At 37.0% G+C, this 19,422-nt stretch overlaps 1 protein-coding gene across 5 annotated transcripts in view; it reads left to right on the forward strand.

Annotated features, from left to right (window-relative positions):
- The window catches only part of CRB1 (crumbs cell polarity complex component 1), a 267,875-nt gene that overhangs the window by 35,267 nt on the left and 213,186 nt on the right, over positions 1-19,422 (forward strand). For 4 of the 5 annotated variants that reach the window (XR_007476515.1, XR_007476516.1, XM_004285086.3 and 1 more), the window contains exon 2: positions 7,804-7,941. The exons of the other annotated variant lie outside the window; for it this stretch is intronic. Coding sequence is in view for 2 of the 4 variants with exons in the window: in XM_004285086.3 (XP_004285134.2) it covers positions 7,804-7,941 (138 nt within the window). In the remaining 2 variants the exon portion in view is untranslated. The remainder of the gene's footprint in view (positions 1-7,803; positions 7,942-19,422) is intronic. 5 annotated transcript variants of the gene reach the window in all.

The raw sequence follows: 19,422 nt of genomic DNA on the forward strand, positions 1-19,422 counted from the left end.
TGATAAATCACACACACACAAAAACATTGTTTAGTTCTGTCTCTAAGGGATTCAGTTTTGGTAATATGTATTTTTCTAAGAAATTATGCACTGAATCTAGATTTCCATATTTATTTACATAGAATTGTAAAAAGTAATCTCTTAGAGTTTAAAAAACATCCTCTGAGTTAAATCACTGTATCTCCCTTGTCATATATAATTTTGTCATTTTTCATTTTTTTCTTAATTTTTATATATATATATATATTTATATCTGTAGTATTTTGGACTCTCTAAAATATGGGACTCAGCATCCACCCCAGAGGAGATTAGATGAAAGTCATCTGATCTGGAGGCATAGAGAGAGGGTAATAGGGCTTGGAACTGGAGAGGCAGTGACAGGAGACAAAAGGGCAAGTTAGACCTGGTTGAGGGTGAGAGGCATGGGAATCGATTAGAAAGAGATGAGAGAGTCAGCTTAACTATGAGAGAGCCATGGGGATGTTAAACCAACGTCTAAAACCATGCCTGTCCATCCCTGTGTGCACATATTATCCATTACTTATGTGAAAGAGTTGGTCAGCTATTCTCCAGGCTATTCTAGAAGACTTTCCTTTGAAAACTGCCTGTGGCCTGTTGATTATGTAACAGAAAATTCTGTTTCATGCCCAGTGACTCTGGTCTATACTTGGCCCCAACTGTCCCATGTGTCCTTAACTCCTTGTTGTTAAAAAACCAGGACACTTGGAAGGTTCCCTGAAACAGAGGGTGGAGTCCTTGATTCCTTGTGGGGCTATGGTGTTGTGAAAGAGAAAGCCTTAGCATTGGTATTGGGTACACTCTGGTGTAGTAATCAATAGTGTTTTCTCTCCTTTTATATCATTTCTCTTGTACTTGTAAGGAAGCCGAGACCTACTTATCTATAAATCTGTAGAGTCTGTATTATCTATACAGACTATAGATAATGCTCATATTAAATTGATGTTTATTTTATTTAGTTGAATAAGAGATTGTACCAGCAACTAAAATCCATTCATGAAATCTAGCTTTCTTTTTTGTTTTTATAGTCTATAATTTTTCAAAATCTAAAAGCAATCGCAAATGAAAAGCTCTCTAACTCAGTAAATGCTACTGGAAAATGGATAACATTATAAACATCAGTGATATATAATCAGAAAACAATAAGATGAATAAAAAAGAATAAAGGTTAAAAGACTTTTAAGGATTCAAAAATAGCTCTTACTCTTTGAATAAACAGACTTTAAACTTGATATGAAATTTATTTTTGGATATAATTTACAAATAACCTTTACTTATGAAAATAGTCAGCGTTTGGGAGGAAGATTACTGAAATCATCATTAATAATAGAGATCATTTGCATAAACAAAAATAATGAAAAATGGAAATATTAGATTGTAGGAATCCAAAATAGAATAATAACCACAGGGTTAAAATGAATTAAATACAAGAATCTCCTGACAGTATTTTATCAAAACCCAGTGTTAAGATGATCCTTAAGCTCTATTTATATCTTATTACAATTTATGATATTGAAATTATTTAGAGGATTACATCTAAAATTGCCCTATGAAATTTGCCATATTTATCAGCCCTCTGTAAGAAATATTGACCACTTAAATTTATATTAGTAAAGATAATTTTTGACATTCTTTTTTTTTTTTTTTGATGTGAACCATTCTTAAAGTCTTTATTGAATTTTTTACAATATTGCTTCTGTTCTGTGCCTTGGCCTTTTGGCCACGAGGCATGTGGGACCCTAGTTCCCCGACCAGGGATCAAATCCCCACCCTGCACTGGAAGGCGACGTCCCAACCACTGTACTGCGAGGGAAGTCCCTGACATTATTTTCAAAAGACAAGATCTTATCAGATCCAGCAAAAGGTAATTCATATAAAGTAGAAATTTGTGTGTTAGGAAATACCTTAAACATACTCTAAAACCTAAAATTACTGCTTTTATGCATTTGCCCTAGAGAAACTCTTGTGCATTTGCACAAGAGAGGTGTGTAAAATGATGATTGTTAAATTATTGTTTGCATAGAGAAAATTGGAAACAACACTGACACCCAGAAAAAGAAATAGTTAAACTATGGTACATCCATCCTGTGGAATGCCATGTGGCGTTAAAAAGTGTGAGCTGTAGGGCTGCCTTGGTGGCGCAGTGGTTGAGAGTCCGTCTGCCAATGCAGGGACACGGGTACGTGCCCCGGTCCAGGAAGATCCCACATGCCTCGGAGCAGCTAGGCCCGTGAGCCATGGCCGTTGGGCCTTACGTCCAGAGCCTGTGCTCCGCAACAGGAGAGGCCACAGCGGTGAGAGGCCCGCGTAACTGCAAAAAAAAAAAAAAAAAAAGTGTGAGCTGGAGAGCTGGACACCACCTGCTTCTCGGCCCCTGCCCTCCCTGGCCAGGTCCTGGTCCTTTGTGACCCTTGGCCGCTGTGGTCTGGAGATGGAGCCACTGCTCCTGGCCTGGAGCTATTTTAGGCACAGGAGTTTCCAGCTCTGCACAGATCTGTGCAGACAGATGCTGGAGAAGTCCCTTATGACCAGGTACCGGCTGGACCCTGTCAACCCTGTGGATCCTGGAGATAAGGCTGAGGGCCCTGGGGGGGGCGGTCTCTAGGTCCCTGGGAAGTGGGTCCAGGGAGGAGGGCCCGGGGTGGGGCGGAGGTTGACTGTGTGGTCAGCATAGACACCTGGAGCGAGACCCCCTGGAGACACACACACAAAAAAGTGTGAGCTAGGTAGATTTAATAATGTGCAGAAATACCCAAGACATATTGTTGAGTGAGAAAAGAAAGTTGCATAATAATACACATACTATAATATTATTTAAAAAGAAAAAAATGAAAAGAAGCCAAATAATTTGTCTATCAGTCTATCAATCAGTCATCTATATATCTGTCAACCTGTAGTCTAGAATGGTATAAAACAATCTTCACAAACAATAACAATGGTTATTTCTGGGGAGGAGTGTGAGATTGGTATTCATCAAAGATTCTTTAGAGTACTTTTACAAGAATACATTTATAATTTACTTATATAATTAAAAATAAGTACCATCATGAAAAGAATTAAGAACAATAGATTAGTAGAACTGAGTTTGAATCTGAACTCTATCACTTATTATATGTTTGACCTGGCTGGCTCAGCCTCTCTTTTGTCGAATCGAGATAACTTCATATACTTTATGGAGATTCGATTCTGTGGGTATTAAACGAGAGAGCGTCCAGGAAAGAATCTGCAGTCCAGAGCAGGTAATCAGCTGAAGATAACCAGCGCTCTTTGCACTCTATTAAGTCAATTTTAAACCTCAAGTAACTGAATGATGAAGTATTTTTTCTCACTGGGTTGCATCTGCTCACTAGAGTGTAGATCCGTAAGGGCAATGAGCCTGTCTTAACATATATATATGAATTACTGATGTTTACTCTGGTGTCTGGTATACAACAGGCACTCAGCAAATGTTTGTGCATTAATATGGTACCTATCTATTCCACCAAGAAGAACTGCTGTCCTGAATTCTGGAGTTGTATTTCCAGATCCTATCACATATCCTCATCTTGCTTTTGAATAGGCACCTCAAACTGAACATATTTTATAACCGTACTTATCATTTATATCTACACACCTTCATCTCCTCCTATATTCTTTGTTTTATGACATCTAGCTTATTGATGAAAAGCCTTCAGTACTTTTTACTGTCATTCCACTGTAGACTTTTTAACTTTAAAGACAAATATTGACCTTTAAGATTTTATTTTGTTCACTTTGTCTTATTTCACTTATTTTTGATGCACTTTAAATATGGTATCTTCTAGGGACTCAGTGGGCTTTTCTAAATTCAAGAAGTCATATTTTTTCTCATATTTAAAAAATATATACCATTAGGAATTACATCCTCCCCATTTTCTTCCTTCGTTCTTCTGGAATAGAGCTTTCTACCTCTCTTCGTTGTTCATTCTTTTGGACCATCTCCTTATCTCATACCGCTCTATTCTGGATGAATTCTTTGGAACCATCTGCTAGTTAGCTGAGTGTAGTGTTGTCTACCATTTAAGCCATCAGTTGAATTTTTTTATTTCACTGACTACTTCTCATTTTTAGAATTTATATTTGGTTCACTTTCTAATAGGCCTAATTGTTTTTCATGCATTCTTTTATCTCTTTAAAAATTTTAAACAGACATTTTATAGTGTTATTTTAAAGTCTCTTCTGATAGCTCCATTTTCTTTGAGTCTTTTGAGTGTGAATGTTTCCGTTTGTCATGTCTTCTGTCTCTTATGGCAGCGGGTTTCTAGTTTGATCCATAGTTTTAGACTGTGAGCTTATCTTCAGTAGAGGCTGCCTTCCACAGGAACCCTGTGTGAACAGTGAGTTACAGCATTCCCACACAATGGTTCCTATCAGGCTCCTCTCACTGGACCATTGATTTTCCTATTTCCAAACAAGTACTTCTTTCTTTCCTTTTTATATTTAATAAGATTTTTGGCTTAGAATTTTGCACCCCATGTTCAGTGCAAGTTGAAACCTCCACATGGTGTAGGTTCACACATGGGGCAGGTCTGGGTTCCTGTTTCTCACAGGGAGCCATCTATCCACGTTCAAGAGTAGGAGTCCTGCTTCCAATCTGCATTCCAAAGCCAATGGGAGGAATTGGAATTCGTCCCCTGCATGAAGCCAAAAGGCAAGCGATTTCTGTCCCAATTGGATATTCCCCTCCCCCCCTTTTTAGAGCTAACCTATGTATTTTTACAAAAGTTATAGTTTGTCCAAATGCATGTATTTCAGTGTGTTTGACTTGCAGGAGAGTGCTTGCTCCTTCTTGTTTGGAAGCCCTTGTCTATATTATTTATTTCTGTGAGTGCATTACTATTATCCCAAGTGCCCAAGCTGGAAAAATTATAGCTTTTCTGCAGCCTTATTCTCTACCTCAGTCCTTTCGATCTATCTAGTTTACTTTTACTCTTTTTTTTTATTTGCTCTGTCCACTGTCTGATTTAGTTTGGGCCCCATCGCTCTCTTGTGGGCTATGACAACATCCTTTTCACTGGTTTCCATGCTTCTCATCTGCCCTCTGCCAGTCATTGCCACGTGACCAAGGGAGTTATCTTTCCAAATGCAAATCTAATTAAATTATGCCAATCCACTGTTTAAAACCTGTTGATTGTTTCCTTTCTTCATATTAGAAGTTAAACTACCTTGATTTTGTGGTTTACTGAGTTTTATGTGCTGACATTGCCCTGTTCATACTTGTATTTCTGCAATATCAGAATATGTTCAGTTCCTTGATCTGCCCATACACTGTATGCCTCTATTCCTATACACGTGCCCTTTTCCTGAAAAGCCATTAAACACCACTTTCCCTCTATTTATTTGTTTCACCCACACTTGAAAATTCAGCTTAAATATTACCTCTTTTGTAAAGATTTCCTAACTTGCCCCAAATCTGACGCATAGTAGCCATTCACTCTTTTGTTTAATAGCTATATCTGATTATTTTCCTATATTCAAGCTCAACGTATACAATTTCTTCACACATTCTTTGTGTAATATGTTTCCCCAACCACTTATTATCTTTGATAATTTTGTCTTTTGAAAAACCCAAATTTTCTTTGCCTCTTTAATTGTGACACTCATAACACAACTTTACAGAAAGTTTTCTAGTACCGTCAGATTCTATGCCTGGAGCCCTTCATTTCCTCTCCAGTCTATCAAGTGGTCTTGTACATTGTCACTCGCTTAGCCTTGAGGTCCATGAGGTCCATGGTGGAACCCAGTTTTATTTATTTATTTATTTAAAAAAAATTTTATTTATTTACTTATTTTTGGCTGCATTGGGTCTTCGTTGCTGTGCGCGGGCTTTCTCTAGTTGTGGTGAGCGGGGGCTGCTCTTTGCTGCGGTGCGCGGGCTTCTCATTGCTGTGCCTTCTCTTGTTGCGCAGCACGGGCTCTAGGTGCGCGGGCTTCAGTAGTTGCAGCACTTGGGCTCAGTAGTTGTGGCTCATGGGCTTAGTTGCTCCGCGGCATGTGAGATCTTCCCGGACCAGGGCTCGAACCCGTGTCCCCTGCATTGGCAGGCAGATTCTTAACCACTGTGCCAGCAGGGTTTCCAATAAAATTGAGAGTTAGGTATAGAGATTTCCCATATACGCCCTGCCCCGACACATGGAGAGTCTTCCCCATTGTCAGCATCACCTACCAGATGGTACATTTTTTATTAAATAAACTTACATTGACAAATCATAATCACCCAAAGTCCATTACCTTAGGGCTTGCTCTTGGTGTTATACAGTCTGTGGGTTTGGACAAAAGTATAATGACATGTATCCATCATTATAATATAATACAGAGCATTTTTCACTGCCCTAAAAATGCTCTGTGCTCTGCCTATTCATCTCTCCCTGGAGGCCTTTTTAGGACAGATGGAAGATTTGATTGTTCTAGTATGTGGATTTCCCAGAGTCCACATTGCAAAAAGCATAAAGGGATATGTAAGAATAAAGATGAAAATGGAAACCATAGGGTTTATTGAAGGCATAATATTCTAGAAATCAATGGGGAGACTCTAGTCCTAACTCTGCCATATCTTTCTAGATGACTCTGGGCAGAGAGTATAATTGCTCTGCATTTTCATTCTCTAACTGATAAAATACAGGGATTAGAATAGAGGATTAATACTGCCTCTATAATCTGTAATTATTTTACTCTAATTGTTAAATTGCTCAAGCTAAATTATTTGTATTATAGGGGAAGATCTTTAAAAACAATAACTATCATGAACTCTGTAAGAAATAAAAAACTAAAATGGATAAGCCCCACTATAGCAAGTAAAATCCTCTGGGAGTGGGTCAGCATATAACATTAGTAGGAAACATTAAGCCATCAAAATATTATTCCCTATTTAGATACACAAGCAGGGAATATAGAGACTTTAAAATACATAAACTTCTGACAGAGCTCTCAAGTTTTACACAAAATCTGAAATGTAAATTGCGTTTTGAGTGTAACAAGTAGCCAGTTTTAACAAGGGAGCAAGGCCATGTACTAGCACTAACCTTAGAGAATAAGACATCTGACTTTAACTATAGATGTTTCTGTGAAGTGTCCAAGGAAAATACAGTCTTAAGGACTTGAACAATTTAATCTGAAGAAAAATACCACAGTACTTAGCATAAGTATATATAAAAAATAAGCAAATATATTTGCATTCAACAATTATGGTAAAGCAAAAATTCAAGAAACCCCAGAGGTTATAAATATCATGAACAGGATTAGGAATGGGCTCTAGATTTATGGAAGAAAAACTGCTTCTAAATAGTCTCCAGAACTCTGTCCATTTTATCAACAACCGTAATCTGACTGAGTTGTGAGAGTATGTTTATGAAAAGGTGACGTGTCTGTGAATTGTGTTCTGAAGATGAAGGTAAATATACAGAAATACAGGGTGTTCCTTTAATAGTTGTCAGATCATAATGATTGTGTGCCAAGACGGTCATCAGAAATTAATTCCTCTTTTAAGAATGATTCAGGACACTCACCTAAAGCAGGCCCTTTTCAGGCAGCATTGTTAAAGGAAGGAAAGTAGTACACAAGGTCTGAGGGGGGATGACTCCAGTCCAGCATGAAGAAAGTCTGCACCAGGTTTGAAAAATCACCCCATCCTCCTGTGTAAGTAAGATGCTAAGAATCACAACTGCTTTCCGAATCTAAGTCCCCAGTCTTCTGTGAGGGAGCTGTAGGAGGGGAAGGGGCAGAGGTGGCACCCAGGGGCTCTGAGACTCTGGCTTCTTTCTGAGTCAGGCAGAGCTCGGGAGCTGGACAGGGACCAGACCACCACCAGCACGTCGGAGCATGTCCTCCACGAGACCATGGCGCTTCAGACAGTTACCCACCTTCTCATCTTCTGCCTCAGTCTCTCACTGCTCATCTCCATAAAAAGTAAGCCTCTTCCATTTATTGAACTTCTGACATTTCCTGACTTTTAAGTATTTCATGGGAAAAGTGTGTAGTGTTGCATGTTCTACAAAATGAAAGGCTTTAAAAAAAAGTAAAAAGAATTTGGTGTGAGCAAGCGTCCTGTGTTAAACAAATCAGTGGGACCAGTCAGTGTGAACAATTTTCTGATTCTATGATTTCCAGTAAGTATTCTAATAGAAAATGTTCTTTTTCAGTCTTTTGAGTGGTGAGCAGGAGGTTGAAATGGCCACATAGAGAAGGTTTTTTGATGTATTTATACTTTTATGGAATAGATCTGGCACTTTGTAATTGATATCCTTTAAAAGGAAATTAATCATAAGCTATAAAGCATTTTATTCCAATACTGTGTATGTATCTACACTTTTAAAGAACTTGGTGTCCCAACATTTGCTCTCACAATCAAGGAGATAGAGTCTCAATTTTCCCCAAAGGATAATGGTTCAAAGCATTTCTTTTGCCAGAGAGAAATGGGCTTCCTTTCTATTGTATGTGCTTCTGTTTTATAAATGGAGTTGTCATATTCCACAAACTTCCCCAAATTGAAACAAGAATAATGTTTCTGAGATAATCTTGTTGGATGTTCGGCAGTGTGGAAAATCAGAGGAGACCAACAGCCTCAGCTGTGTGTTTATGAAGGACAGTAGCTATTGAACATGCTTAAAACAAAGACAGGCAGAGTGTGTGCTTGTCAAAGGGGCCATGTGATTTGTGTCTGTCGAATCTGAATATCAATAAGGCAAGGCATAGATCAGCTGCTGTTGAACAAGACTCCTTGGTGTTAGAACACAGAGTTGTGTAATCTGGGTCACCTGCTGTGGCTGCACCAGCGAGAGTGTTACTTGTATGGTTTACAGCTGAGCGTATATCAGAGGTTTGGTGAAAACAGGAATAGATGCTATAGCTAAGGCAGCTGAAGGCAAGTGGAGAAAGACCAAGTCAAACTAAAAGAAGGAACAGTAAATTCGCAACACATACCACACACTCAGGACTTTTTTTCAGAGTGGTACTTATTGAAAAGAGTTGTCATTTAAATAGTATTCATCCTCCTTGAAACTTAAAGTGGGCCCCATGCAATCGGACGTGAGGCATAGAAGTGATATGTTGAGACGTGGGGGGAGAAATGGAGCAAAAGAAATGACAAGACACGGAAAACGCAAGATGAAGTCAGGTTACAGTACATTTTATGGCAAAGACCTTTGTAATTCCAATGCAGGGTATACTCTAATTCCTAGTGTTTGCTGCACTTAGCTTTTAAGGAGATGAATATGTAACCTCTAGAGTACCATCTCTTTTTTTAGGGGCTCAACTGTGCAAATGAAATTACATACAAATAATTTGTCTTCTTTCTCTTTGAGTGGGGGATTATTTATTGATAGTCTTTAAATAAATACTTTGTAATTACTTGATATATTCTCTAGCACAATATTTTTATTAGTTAAAAAAAATTGAAGCTTCATTTTGTTTAATTTTTAGGCAGGCAGACTCTTATCTGTGTTAATGTATTTGCCGGCAAGTTGTGATGATATTGCCTTCCTCGTCAAAACACTTAGTTTAGACTTTTATTTTTAACTGACTTGAAAACTTTCACAACCTCAGCCTTCTTTTCCACCCTTGCCTCTTAGTACTCATGACACAGATCCTATATTCCAGCCATATTAATAAAATAATAGCTAATAGTAAAAGTTGCTGACATTGCTAAGCATTTTATATATGTTATATTTCATTTAATCCTTACAACTCCACCATAAGATAGATATGATAATGATCATCCGTATTGTATAGAATCAGATGGCTATCCCAGGTATCTCAGCCTTTGGTACATAGCAGAGAGCTGGTATGTTTAAGACGCAGCCTCTCAAGTCCAGCCCCAGATATTTCATATGTCTGGGTAGGTCCCATGAGTATGTCGTTCAACAAGCTCTCTGTTTCAAATGCAGGTGATCACAAGTTCTACACTACCCAATATATCTTTCTTGAGAACTTTAGTCATCAGAGTTGTAAGATATAAACATCTCTCTCTCTCCTCGGAAGGATTATTTAGGAGAGAAAATAAGCAGTATGAGCTTTACAAGCATTATTTCCATTTAACTTGCATGACAAGTAGAACTTGTCATTAATTCCATTTTATAGCTGAAGAAACAGTGGCACAGCGAGGTTATTTACTTTCCCGAGGCCACGCTGCAGGGAACGGTGGACCTGGGACTAGGACCCAGAGGTCCGACTCTGGATTCTGTGCTCTTAGCTTACATGTACAGACTCTGTTGAAGGGATAGTGTGGAGGGATTAGCGTGCTGCTCAGAACACAATAAAAGCACACAGAAAATTTTAGTTCTTTGGATCATATGCGTTCAATGAATCAATGATTTTTCTTCTTGAACTTTGAAATACATTCTTTTAAAATTAAGAGAAAAGAGTCACCCTTGACTCCATACTATACTTTTTCATGAAAGTGGTGCCTTGCTGTCCTTCAAGGGGCATGCTGTGACCTTGATGCATGAATCTGTGGTGAAAGGCTTTAAAGAAACTACCTTATTAGAGCTACTATGCATTAGGAAAGTGATTGACAGCGGTATTTCATGAGTCCTTTATGCATCTGGAGGTAAATTGAATATTTGTCAATGTAAATTCCACATCTAGTTTAATTTAAAATTAATTGTTTTAACCCATATTCAAAGTGTGGTCATAGTATACAAGTGAAATGTGGTTTGATAAAATTATTATTTAAGTTATTTGAATAATTTCAAAGACTTTGGGATAGCTGAATTTGAATAGCTGAATTTGAATAGAGTTATTTTAAAGAATGCTTTCTTTTCAATCTACCTAAAGTATAAAGAAATAGAATCTATAAAGACAAAATATGGTCGTATTTATTCAGTCTTAATGCCGCTATCAAGAAATAATTGAGTTTGCTCAATAGGTCAGAGAAGGTTGATGTTATTCATTAGGGAGTAATCGTCTAATTTTCTTTAAAATGTTACTTATGTAGAAACATTTGAAACTTTTATATTCACCATTCCAGTTAACATCTTTGCATGTTGTAAAGCACTTACAGAATTATCAGAGTGAGAAAAAGGTATCTTTGCTTCTTCATAAATTAAACAATTATCTCATCAGTTTACAGTAGAAGTCTCTACTTCATGAAGGTTACTCACTGTTCCCTGAATCATGCAGCAGAATTAATTTTAGCTTGTAATTTTTGATGCTTATTTTAGGTGAATCAGATTTTTCAGGAGAACTGCATTATTTTTCACCTTTGGTGATTTTCAAAAATTACCATTAATGGTATTACAATATAAAATTTTGAAATTTGAGAGGACAACAACAATCAGGGTTTTTAGTTCTCTTTTATATTTTACTGCTGGTTTATTGGAAATCCCTGAGAAGCCCAAATTTCTCCTTTTAGAAAATGAAAATGAGAGTATCCATCTTCCCCATTCACACCATCCCTGTTCACATTAGATTAAACTTCACTATACATAACTTTCATTACAATTTGCATTTCTTTTCATAGTATGTGCCAAAATTTGAAAATATTACTTTTGCGTTGACTTATGTTTTACCTATGAGGTTGTAAGACATGGGTGTTTTGCTAACTGATATATCCTTAGTCAGTGGGTAGCTACTGTCCAGCTCAGGGTAGTCACTCAAGGAATAGTTATTAAATGAGTAAATGAATGATGGAACTTTTATAGCATTTGCTATAAGAATTGAATATCTTCTTTACTCATGACATTTTGGCATTATTTTTTAACTCTTACATTGTTTTATTTTTTATAAAAGACTTTATTATTTTAGAATAATTTTATGCTTACAGAAAAATTGAGAGGATGGTACAGGAGGGCCACCTATATCTCATACTCAGTTTCCTCTATTATTAACATCTTACCTCAGTATGGTAGATTTGTTACAATTAATGAACCAATATTGATACATTATTATTAACTAAAGTTAATAGTTTATTCAGATTTCCTTAGATTTTTTTACCTGATGTTTTTTTTCCTATTCCAGAATTCCATTCAGAATACCATGTTATATTTGGTTCTCAAGTATCCTTAGGTTCTTTTTGGCTGTGGCAGTTCCTCTGGCATTGTTTTAGATGACCTTGACAATTCTGAGGAGTACTGTTTAGGTATTTTATAGGATCCTCTAGTGGAATTTGTGGGATGCTTTTCTCATGGTAAGACTGGAGTTATGGGTTATTGGGAGGAAGACCACAGAGGTAAAATGTCATTCTCAAGATATCACATCAAGGATCTGTGCAATCAACATGATTTATGACTTCTCTCTCCTTTTTTCTTTTTTTTTTGATTTATGACTTCTGATGTTGACCTTAATCACTTGGGACGTGGTATTTGTCAGGATTCTCCACTGTAAACTTCTTTTTGTTCCCTTACTGTACTTTCTTCTTAGGAAGGAAGTCACTATGCACTGCCCACACCTAAGGAGAGGAGAATTATGCCCACCTCTGGGAGAGCAGAGCATCTACATAAATTACCTGGGATTCTTCCACATGGGAGATTTGGCTTTTCTCCATTGTTTATTAATTTATTCGAGTATTTATGTCACTATGGAGTCATGGATATTTATTTTGTACTCTGGGTTATACTACTAATACTGCTACTACTTTACTGTTTAATACTTACTGTCTAATACTACTTTACTGTTTTGTTTCTCAAGTTGTTCTAGCTTTGGCCACTGGGAGTTCCTTCACTCGGTCCTGTTCTCTTTTATCCTACTCCCTATCAACGTGAGGTGCTTTACTTCCTGACTTTCTGGCTCTGCAAGATGTTCCAGACTTGTCTTGTGTATTTCCTGCCCCAGTCCTACCATAAGCCATTGCTCCCGTGAGCCCTGGTTCCTTTTCACTAGAGAATGGCAATAGAAACCAATTATCTGAATGTAAGGTGTGCTTGGTGCCACTGGGGTATCATTTCTTTCAGGCCATCTCAGCTGATAGAGCACAGAAATATATGTGTGTATATACACATTTCCTTACATATATCTATAGGTACCTTGGTACATATATTAAGCTAAACATGAGTTTATGTTGATGCCTCTAACTTCATTACCACATGGATCATTCTAGCTTCTTCCCCTTCCTGGTCTGTAAATTCCCACTCTAACAGTGAGAAACCTGCCATCTGCCATTCATTTACTTAATTGTTTAAATTCAGTAAATATAATTTAAAAAGTATGTAAAGTATATAGGAGTGTCAAATTCTTAACCCATAATCCTGTAGAAATACCTTTATCAATTTGAGTACACTACTTATGTGCATTTCCTTTTGTCTTTAGTCTTAACACTTTGCTTGTTTCCTTAGGACAGCACCTTTTTCCCCACCCCCTTCTGTGTGATTGTATTATACATTTTTTTGTGTGTCACAATCAACATTCTTTCCTGGGATCTTTGCATACAAAAAAATTCACTCTTTGTGCTCTAAGGTTCTATAGGTTTTGACAAATGCTCCACTACAATAGTATACAAAATAGTTTTACTACCCTAAAAGTCCCCTGTGATATACCTTTTTCACCCTCCTTTCCTGTCCCCAACCCCTGGGAAATCACCGATCATTTTATTGTCTCTATGGTTTTGTCTTTTACAGGATGGCATATAATTGGAATGATAAAATATGTAGCCTTTTCAGACTAGCTTCTTTCAAGTAGCAATATTCATTTAAGTGTTCTTCATGACATTTTGTGACTTGACAGCTCATTTCTTTTTATCACTGGATAATATTCCATTGTATAGATGTACCACAGTTTGTTTATTCAACTATTGTACGTCATCTTGGTTGCTTCCAATTTGGGGCTATGGTATTAGTTTCCTAAGGCAGCTGTAACCAAGTGCCATAAACTGTGTAGCTTAAACAGAAATTCATTCTCTCATAGTTCTGGAGGCTAGAAGTCTGAAATCAAGGTGTCAGCAGGGCCCTGCTCCCTCTAAAATCCTTCCTTGCCTCTTCCCAGCATCTGGTGGTGGTCTTCAATCCCTGGCATTCCTTGCCTTGCAGCTGCATCATTCCAAGCTCTGCCTATATAATTACATGGTGTTCTCCCTTCATCTGTCTATAGCTCTTCTCTTCTTTTTACAAAGACATCAGTCATATTGGGTTAGGACCCATCCTAATAACCACATCTGAACTTGATTACATTTACAAAGACCCTGTTTACAAATAAAGTAAACAGGGCACAGGTACCAGGGTTTAGGACTTCAACATATCTTCTTGGGAGACACAGTTCAACCCATGATATCTATTATAATAAACCTCTGATTTATGATGAAACTGCTTAATTAATACCACTTTTATTGGGCAAAATTAACTTTACATGCAAATGAATTATAAAAGGATTTTTTAAAACTTGATAAGTGCTCAGTGTCATATGTCCATATTTTTCTCTTATTTTTCCTCATTCTTTACACTATCCCCACCTTCCACACATTAAACCTTTGGTTTTGAATTGAGGGCTCAGAAATTTCCTCCCACATAGATTTTCCTCATGACATTAGAGTCTGGTTAATATAGAGAGTGGCACCAGAATTGGGCATAAATGTGTTTTCACATTTTCTTGGGACAAATAGCTTAGCACTCTTCCCCTACATGAATGTTCAATACTTTAACCTACTTTTCTTTCATAAACTGTGTTTGTTACTTGGGGCACCAAAAGATTACTATCTTTCATTATCAATTCAAAACAATGGTTATAAATTACTTTGTTGTAAATGTATTATTTGTTGTGTTTATTAATATAATATCATTCTTTATTTTCTTCTTATGATTTTGCCATAACAGTGAAATTGGAGGCAGGAATGTACTTAGTCATCTAGAACTAGGTTGTTGATATTAACACCCTTTATCAGTCTTCTAGGGTTTCCTTCCCAATTTAATAAAAAGCAGTGACTCCTCTGAAGTTTTCCAGCAATATGTTAGGTAAGTTGTCATATATTCCCATGCCTTCTTTTTGTTCTCAGAAAAGTTCTATTACAAGGGAAACTGAAGCCAGTGTACTTAGAATAATAACAGTATGGGACCAAAAAATAAGAAAAAGCATGGCAGTAGGTATGGGCATGACTATTCAGAGCCAAAATGTTTTGGCTGGAGCAGAAAGTTTATTGGTTCTAGAGGGAAATCAAGTAAGATTAGTTGTCCCTAGCCTCAAGATAGGATAATTAATACATATTTAAAAGTTTACTGTTTACTCACTCATTTCTTCATTGACTCCTTTATTCAACTATTAAGTCTACATGCTTGCCACTGCTCAGAGGATACAGTAGTAAACAAAGAGACCACAATCCTTGCTATTGTGAAGTTTATATTTTAATGGGGTGAGACCAGATAAGTCTCAAAAACCAAATAAGTACAGTATGTAATTATAAGCTGGCAGTAAGTGCTTTGGAGAAAAGCAAAGGATGAGAGACAGAGAGCAGTTGAGCCATGAGGATATCTGGGTGAATACCATTTTGGCAAAGAAAATAGGGGCAACTAGTCCTGAGGGAGGAGTGTGCCCAGAGTGTCTGAGGTATTGCAAGGTGTCCAACATTGCTGGACTGGATTAAACAAAAAAAGAGCAAAGTAGGAGAGGTCTCAGGGGTTTTGTTATCCATATCTCGAGTCCTACAAAGTAGCTATTATTAAGCCAATTAAGACACCTGAGACCATGGTAGCTTACTGATATACCTAAAACACAGCTACAAGGTGATACAACTGAGATTTAATCCCAGACCTGTCAGGTTCTAAGCCTCATACCAGCTCACAAAAGCCAAGACATGTTAAAACATTCAGGAATTTTGCAAGCCAGTTATTAAACTGCTGGTGGCTTCAATGAGCAACAGTGGAAGTAACTGCATCACAGAAATTGGCAAACACTACAAATCAGGGTGGTATTTTTTTCTTTTTGAAAAAAATTAGTGCTAGATAACTGAGTGTCCATTTCATCTTTAAAACTTTTCCAAATTAAAAATGTTTACAGTTTCAACTGCTCTTCCACTCCTTTGACTAATATCTGCAGAGGCAAAACTTGCTCCTATGTAACCTAGATTAAACTTTCTGTGGTCTTTTTCGTTCTTCACATAATTGTGCTGATAATTCCCAAATGAATGATTCTTTTCTCTGAATCCAAAATTCTTTTACCCTTAAAATAAGTCCACTGTAGGCAAATTAGTGAGAGCAGAGTGCTAATGAGGCTGGGTTTATTGTTCAATCTCAGTATGGTTCTGTTTGCTTCGCACAGAGACCAAGTGTATACAACGAGTACTGGTCAGTCTGATCTGCTGGTCTCAAATTTGTCGCATTGAACAGAAGGAGAGAGAATGGAAATAGCTCTTAGCAAATCAAGCATCACTACTGGAAAAATCAGTTGTGAGTTAGCAGCAATAACTTTTTCATACAGGGAATTCATTATTTTGATTTCATATCTGTCTATAATTTTAGTGATCCTTCCTTTTAATATAAAGAACAAATATTTATATTCAGCATTAATTTTTAAATAAGTAGAGTCAGGACATTCAGATTTGGGCCCTGGCCCATCATTAGTTAATTGCATATCCATGAATGCATCTTTTACGCTAATTTCTCACTTGTAGAATGAGGGGGGTAGATTATATAATTTCCAGGTTCCTGTGAGATCCACGTTTTTTGATTCCATGATTATTCTAAGTAATGGAATCATAGGCTTGGATAAGTAAAGAGTGTTTCTTTTTAAATTAATTTTTTTATTGGAGTATAGTTGATTTACAATGTTGTGTTAGTTTCTGCTATACAGAAAAGTGAGTAAGTTATACCATATACATATATACATCCACTCTTTTTCAGATTCTATTTCCATATAGGTCATTACAGAGTACTGAATAAGAGTTCCCTATGCTATACAGTAGGTTCTTATTAGTTATCTATTTTATATATAGTAGTGTATATATGTCAATCCCAATCTCCCAGTTTATCACCCCCTCCTTTTCCCCTTTGGTAACCATAAGTTTGTTTTCTATATCTGTGATTCAATTTCTGTTTTATAAATAGGTTTATTGGTACCATTTTTTAGATTCCACATAAAAGTGATATTGTATGATATTTGTCTTTCTCTGTTTGACTTACTTCACTCAGTATGACAATCTCGAAGGTCAATTCCTTTAGCTGCAAATAGCATCATTTTGTTCTTTTTTATGGCTGAGTAATATTCCACTGTATATATGCACCACATCTCCTTTATCCATTCCTCCATCAATGGACATTTAGGTTGCTTCCTTGACCTGGCTATTGTAAATAGTGCTGCAATGAATATTGGGGTGCATGTATCCTTTCGAATTATGGTTGCCTCCAGATATTTGCCCAGGAATGGGATTGCTGGATCATATGGTAGTTCTATTTTTATTAGTTTTTAAAGAAATCTCCATACTGTTCTCCACAGTGGCTGTACCAATTTACATTCCCACCAACAGTGTAGGAGGGTTCCCTTTTCTCCACACTCTCTCCAGCATTTATTGTTGTAGATTTTTTTTTTAAATTATTTATTTATTTATTATTTTTGGCTGTGTTGGGTCTTCGTTTCTGTGCGAGGGCTTTCTCTAGTCGTGGCAAGCGGGGGCCACTCTTCATCACGGTGCGTGGGCCTCTCACTATCGCGGCCTCTCTTGTTGTGGAGCACAGGCTCCAGACGCGCAGGCTCAGTAGTAGTGGCTCATGGGCCTAGTTGCTCCATGGCATGTGGGATCTTCCCAGACCAGGGTTCGAACCCGTGTCCCCTGCATTGGCAGGCAGATTCTCAACCACTGCGCCACCAGGGAAGCCCCTGTTGTAGATTTTTTCATAATGGCCATTCTGACCGGTGTGAAGTGATACCTCATTGTAGTTTTGATTTGCATTTCTCTAATAATTAGAGTTGTTGAGCATCTTTTAATGTACCTCTTGGCCATCTGTATGTCTTCTTTGAGAAATGTCTATTTAGATCTTCCACCCATGTTTTGATTCGGTTGTTTGTTGTTGTTTTTTTTTTATATTGAGCTGCATGAACTGTTTGTATATTTTGGAGATTAATCCCTTATAAGTTGCTTTGTTTGCAAATATTTACTCCCATTCTGTGGGTTTTCTTTTCATTTTGTTGATGGTTTCCTTTGCTGTGCAAAAGCATTTAAGTTTAATGAGGCTCCATTTGTTTATTTTAGTTTTTATTTTCATTACTCTCAGAGATGGATGAAAAAAGATATTGCTGCAATTTATGTCAGAAATTGTTCTGCTGATGTTTTCCTCTAAGAGTTTTATAGTATCCCGTCTTATATTTAGGTCTTTAATCCATTTTGAGTTTGTTTTTGTGTATGGTGTTAGAGAATGTTCTAATTTCATTCTTTTACATGTAGCTGTCCAGTTTTCCCAGCACCACTTATTGAAGAGACTGTCTTTTCCCCATTGTATATTCTTGCCTCCTTTGTCATAGATTAGTTGACTATTGGTGTGTGGGTTTATCTCTGGACTTTCTATCCTGTTCCATATCATTTTTCACAGAATTAGAACAAAAAATTTTATAATTTGTATGGAAACACAAAAGACCCTGAATAGCCAAGGCAATCTTGAGAAAGAAAAATAGCTGGAGGAATGAGGCTCCCTGACTTCAGACTATAGTACAAAGCTACAGTAATCCAAACAGTATGGTACTGGCACAAAAACAGGAATAAAGATGAAGAGTGTTTTTGTAATTCACCCTGTATTACGCAGCTTTCATTAGATTATGCTGCAACAATCAAACTCAACATCTTAGCAGTTTACAACAACAAAGGTTTATATTTTGTTCCCACCGCATATTGCGGGCAGGTTGACTGTAACTCTACTTCATGTATCTTCATCCGGAGACACAGGTTGAAGAGGTAATCCCTTTTTAGAACTGGTGTTTTCACAGCAGAGGGAAAGCGCATTGGTAGAACCATGTCATGGCTTCAGTGCATATGTGACCTATGTCAGTCTGGCTCATATTTAATTCATCAAAGCAGGTTATGTGGCTAAGCCTGATGTCTTTGAACCAGGTATATATTAAGGCAGAAAATATTTGAAACAAATAGTATGGTCTGCTTAACTTTTCCCTTGTTTCCAACTTCCAGAGGGCAATTTCTATACAAATTTATTTAAATAAACATTAAGGATGAATATTAAAAATGTACTGACATTGACAAACATTTCAACAAATATTTATTAAGTAGTTAATATGAGCAAGGTAATGACTATAGAAAATACCATTGTTCTCCAGGCAAATTTACATTGTAGTGGGCTGGACAGATGTATAAAGGCTGTTCACACATTGTTGTCAAAGAGGATAATCACGCTTTAAAGTATTGTCAGAGATCTGTGCATGTATCTAGGCATTCTTTTCCGATGTAGATAGAGAAAATTTAGTCCAAAAAATCAAACTAGTCTTGTGATACGAAGAAATGTTTTCTGAAAATAAATATAATCAAGCTTG

The sequence above is a fragment of the Orcinus orca genome, chromosome 1 (genome assembly GCF_937001465.1).
Source record: "Orcinus orca chromosome 1, mOrcOrc1.1, whole genome shotgun sequence".
Classification (NCBI taxonomy): domain Eukaryota; kingdom Metazoa; phylum Chordata; class Mammalia; order Artiodactyla; family Delphinidae; genus Orcinus; species Orcinus orca.